At 43.8% G+C, this 5219-nt stretch overlaps 1 protein-coding gene across 1 annotated transcript in view; it reads left to right on the forward strand.

Moving 5' to 3' along the window:
• Nucleotides 1–3756: 3756 nt before the first annotated feature.
• Nucleotides 3757–5219, forward strand: part of LOC108673001 — a gene marked incomplete at its 3' end in the record, with an annotated part of 3861 nt that continues 2398 nt past the window's right edge. Inside the window, 2 exon segments of the mRNA XM_018160766.1 lie at nucleotides 3757–3859; nucleotides 4086–4261. Coding sequence (XP_018016255.1) covers nucleotides 3758–3859; nucleotides 4086–4261 — 278 coding nt within the window.

The raw sequence follows: 5219 nt of genomic DNA on the forward strand, positions 1-5219 counted from the left end.
TCATCAAGGTCATGCGTCTCTACCGGGTAAAACGAGGAAGGCTAATACAAGGATATGTTTATCATCACCGGGATGGAGGAACTATTTTCTAACCAGGAAGAAATTATTTGAATGCAGAAATGACAGTTAACAATTTTCCATCTTACATTAGGTAGAATGTTAGCGCTTAATGAAATAATTACTCAAATTACTTTCGAGTTTGGTGATTTAACGGCAGTTCTCTAATTTCGAAATATTCAGGATGGTTTGGTGGGGCGCCCGCAGTTAAAGTATCGGCATAACTGAGGTAAATCAATCAATGCTTGGGCAATTATTATCTAATTAATCAAAGTTGAAGTCGAAAATTTTCTGATATATTAGTGATACAGAGCCCTCATGTCATTGAGATCGCTCGCAACATTTTTAAAGGCTCTAATAAAAAAGGTTCGCAAATAGCGGTTCACTATTTTATCTAAAGGAAGCAACAACTATTCACAAAGAAATCTTCCCTTCAGATAACTAGCGTTAAAAAACGTTTAATAAGCGTAAATTCAACGTTTAAACGTTCAAGATTATATCCATACTACAGCGAGGCATTTAATGTTTCGTTAGGCCTGTTCAGTCAAGTCTGAGCACTCCGCCTTATGTGTCCCTGCGAGGCTCACTGAGCTGTAGGCTGCAGTGCGCTATTATTAGGTACTATATAGAGGGCAGTTTGGTAAGGTGTCATTTGTGTTTACATGCATTATTGTAATACTGTTATTTTGAGGTCTTATTCATTTCAATGTTTATTTATCCGTGTTATTTGTTCATCTTTTTGGGCAGAATGGAGTTTCTTTACGTTCGTCTCGTCTTGCTCGAACTAGAGGACGGATGAAGGTTCCTCGATTGTTGTTAAATTAAATAAGCAATATGTTTTTGAATGGACTTAAGAGAAGACGTTCTGTTGCTGCCGCAGTTACAAAATCCGCATTGCTCTGTTTTGCACATTAGCTTCGTCTGCACACAGAACTTTATATATTAGATATGTTTAGTGCAAAAAATTTGCTCTGCTTTGATTTACGTCACACTGAAGTATGAATTGCTTAAACCTTTGAACGTTTTGTATTAGATATCAGATGCTTTGCAGTCATAGAATCAGAAATAATAAATCATAAATAATTAATAATAATATATAAAAATAAGACTTTATTTTTATATAAAGTTTCAACAGTTTTTCAAGTTTTCCAAAAACTCCCTTTTCAATTACACTTAGGCGTCGAATAATGATTCTGGATGAAAAAAAAAACGATCGCAGTTCTGAGATAAAAATCCATTTATTCTAACGTTTCGGCTATCTATACTTTAGCCATCATCAGAGTGAATAAGATGATAATTTGGAAAGAATAGAAATTCAGATAAAAATACATATAAGATAAGAAGATCTCAGAACTTCACATGGCGTCTAAGGGCAGCGTGCGTCATACTCTGGTTCTGAAGCAGAGGGTATCTGCGCTGTATTTCTATTCCTGCGTCAAGTTGTTGCAAAGGATCTTAGCCCAACATGAGTCAGACATTTTGTTCTATCACAACCGCAAATTACGCTAGTTGTATGGCAATGAAGTTTTCCTCACTGCCAGCCAAAGCTCCATACTTAATATTTCCAGGTATGCATTGAGCACGAGCGAAGAAACTTTACTTAATAGTGGACTCAACTTTTGCTTAAGGAAGAAAAGTAATACCATCACTCGCCAGATATTAATGGAAAAACTTTTTATGCGAATTCTGGAATCCAAGCAACAAAATAAAATCACCATAAACAATGTTTATCACCTAAAAACAAAATTGAAATATTTTGGCATACGCCGCAATCCGGATAAAACCAAAGACCCACTATATCTGATGATGAGAAAAAAACATAAGATCTCAAGACCAACTACCAAATTACCATCCAGAGGCCCGATAAGGGTAGAGGTGTAGTAATATTAGACAGAGCAGTCTATATGCAAAAATTATCTGAGCTTTTGAGCGACCCTACTAAATTTCGTTCATGTTATACTAACCAAACGCAAAAAGTTAAAGATGAGATTAACAACATTGCCAATAACCTGAAGCAAAATCACGCATCGTGGTACTGGAAAATCAAGCGGACTGGTGATTTCAGCAACGGACATCTCTACGGGTTGCCAAAAATTCATAAAAATGTAGAAGATCCACCATTACGTCCAATAATAAGCATGTCCGGCACAGTCACGCATGAAATATCTCAGATAATAAATAAGCTCATTCGGCCTTTCATCAATGATTCATTCATCCTAAAAAATGCTGATCAACTATTTCTAGAAACTGACTCTCTAGTCCTACCCTCGGGTAATCAGTTGGTTTCCCTGGATGTGGAGAGCCTGTTCACGAATGTTCCCGTTGGACCAACTATCGATATTATCATGGAACGATGTTACCACCATCCTGAACTGCCATGTCCGGATCTACCGGCTGCTACCTTGCGTGAATTGCTGCACATCTGCACGACCAAAACTCTGTTTGAATTCAATAGTCAAACCTACACGCAACTTGATGGAGTAAGCATGGGATCCCCACTCGGCCCAACCTTTGCAGACTTTTATATGTCCAATTTGGAAACTAAATTACTGAATGAAAATATAGCCTCCAACCCGCTATTTTACAGACGTTATGTTGATGATATAATAGCCATCTTTGAAAACAAGTCTCATTTGAATTGGTTCAAAATACGCCTGCACCGCAACTCTGTTCTGAAATTTACCCAAAAAGCACCGTCCTCCAACAATCAATTTCATTTCTTGGATATCAATTTCAGTATTCAAGACAATAGAAACATATCCACAGCAGTCTACATCAAACCTACTGACAAGGGTATCTACTCCAGTTTCCAATCCTGTTCACCTCTAAACTATAAAAAGTCTGCCGTGAAAACCCTTGTCAATAGGGCATGGAAATATTCATCCGACTGGCAATCGTTTCATTCGGAAATTCAGAGAATTAAACAAGTTTTTGCTAACTGTAATTATCCCCAAGCCATAGTGGAACGAATCGTCAATAAGACCCTCGTCGCTACTAATAGCGACGACATGAATAAATCAGAAATAAATTATATTGTAGAATTTACGAACCTTTCGACTTTCAAGCAAGACCAGAAATTACTTACACAGATGATCACAAATCAGTCTCGGTAACTGGATTCTACAGACCTATTAAACTTTCATCTGCATTTTCTACAAGACCCCGGAAACCAGTTCCACAAGGGCTCGTGTTGTGTATCGTTTCGTGTGCCCCATTGATGGCTGTAATGCCTCATATCTCGGATACACCACTTGTACTTTGGAACGAAGAAGTAAACAGCACCGTTATAGTAGCAGCAGTATCCACAAGCACTTCGTTGAAGACCATAACAGCCCTGTTCCCAACAACATATCCGATTGTTTCTCTGTAACTTATTCTTTTTCTGAAGTATTAGACCTTAGAATTGCTGAGGCAATAGCTATTAGACAAAATAATCCGTTCATCAATGTAAAATACCAAGAGATGTCAAATTTCCTCAATTTGTATAGATAAAATCTGATCTACGTGTCTTTTTTATCCAGAATCATTATTCGACGCCTAAGTGTAATTGAAAAGGAAGTTTTTAGAAAACTTGAAAAACTGTTGAAACTCTATATGATGATGATGATGATGACGATGATGATGAATATAGTAATAGTGATGATAATTATGATGATAATGATGATGATAACGATGATGGTGATGGTAATGATGCAGGGTGATGTCGCAAGCATCAGATAGCCCGGGGGCGCTGCGCCACGCTCTCCTGCAGGCAGTGGGGGGCGCCAGCCTCCCGCCCCCCAGTGGGGGGGACGTCATCAAGGTGGGGGGGGGCGATCATGCTGCTAATGATGATAAATTAATATATATTCATATTATTATTATCAGTAATAGTGCAATTATTTATATTTCATGATAATATATTTTTATGTATTTAATTTTTTATTATTATATTATTTATGAGTTATTCATATTAATTATTAATTATTGGTGATGGTGAATTTGCTTTTAAACCCTCCCCCCCTGACCTCACCCCCTCACCCCCGCAGTCACGGGTGTCCCCCGGGTCACGGGACGCGGTGTTCGGCGGGCCCGTGTTGTCGGGCGGGGGCCCGGAATCCATCATGGCGGCGGTCCCGGGCCTGCAGCTGGGCCTCGTGGCCCTGGCCCTCCTCATCCTCGTGCTGGGCCTCGGGGCCATCCTGTACATCTGTGTCCACTGGGCTAGGTGAGGGCCCCACTGGGCCAGGTTAGGGCCCACTGGGCCAGGTTAGGGCCCACTGGGCCAGGTTAGGACCCCACTGGGCCAGGTTAGGGCCCACTGGGGCAGGTTAGGACCCCACTGCGCCAGGTTAGGGCCCCACTGGGCCAGGTTAGGGCCCCACTGGGCCAGGTTAGGACCCCGCTGGGCCAGGTTAGGGCCCAACTGGGCCAGGTTAGGGCCCCACTGGGCCACATTAATACCCACTGGGCCAGGTTAGGGCCCCACTGGGCCAGGTTAGGTCCCCACTGGGCCAGGTTAATACCCACTGGGCCAGGTTAGGGCCCCACTGGGCCACGTTAATACCCACTGGGCCAGGTTAGGGCCCCACTGGGCCAGGTTAGGTCCCCACTGGGCCAGGTTAGGTCCCCACTGGGCCAGGTTAGGGCCCCACTGGGCCAGGTTAATACCCACTGGGCCAGGTTGGGACCCACTGGGCCCGGTTAAGACCCACAGGGCCCGGTTTGGGCCCACTGGGCCAGGTTAGGGCCCACTGGGCCAGGTTAGGGCCCCACTGGGCCAGGTTAGGACCCACTGGGCCCGGTTAGGACCCACTGGGCCAGGTTAGGTCTCCACTGGGCCAGGTTAATACCCACTGGGCCAGGTTAGGGCCCCACTGGGCCACGTTAATACCCACTGGGCCAGGTTAGGTCCCCACTGGGCCAGGTTAGGTCCCCACTGGGCCAGGTTAATACCCACTGGGCCAGGTTGGGACCCACTGGGCCCGGTTAGGACCCACAGGGCCCGGTTAGGGCCCACTGGGCCAGGTTAGGGCCCACTGGGCCAGGTTGGGACCCAACATAACAGCCTCATGCCCCAACATAACAGCCTCATGCCCCAACATAGCAGCCTCATGCCCCAACATAACAGCCTCATGCCCCAACATAACAGCCTCATGCCCCAACATAACAGCCTCATGCCC

Source organism: Hyalella azteca, unplaced genomic scaffold (genome assembly GCF_000764305.2).
Source record: "Hyalella azteca isolate HAZT.00-mixed unplaced genomic scaffold, Hazt_2.0.2 contig9005, whole genome shotgun sequence".
Classification (NCBI taxonomy): Eukaryota; Metazoa; Arthropoda; class Malacostraca; order Amphipoda; family Hyalellidae; genus Hyalella; species Hyalella azteca.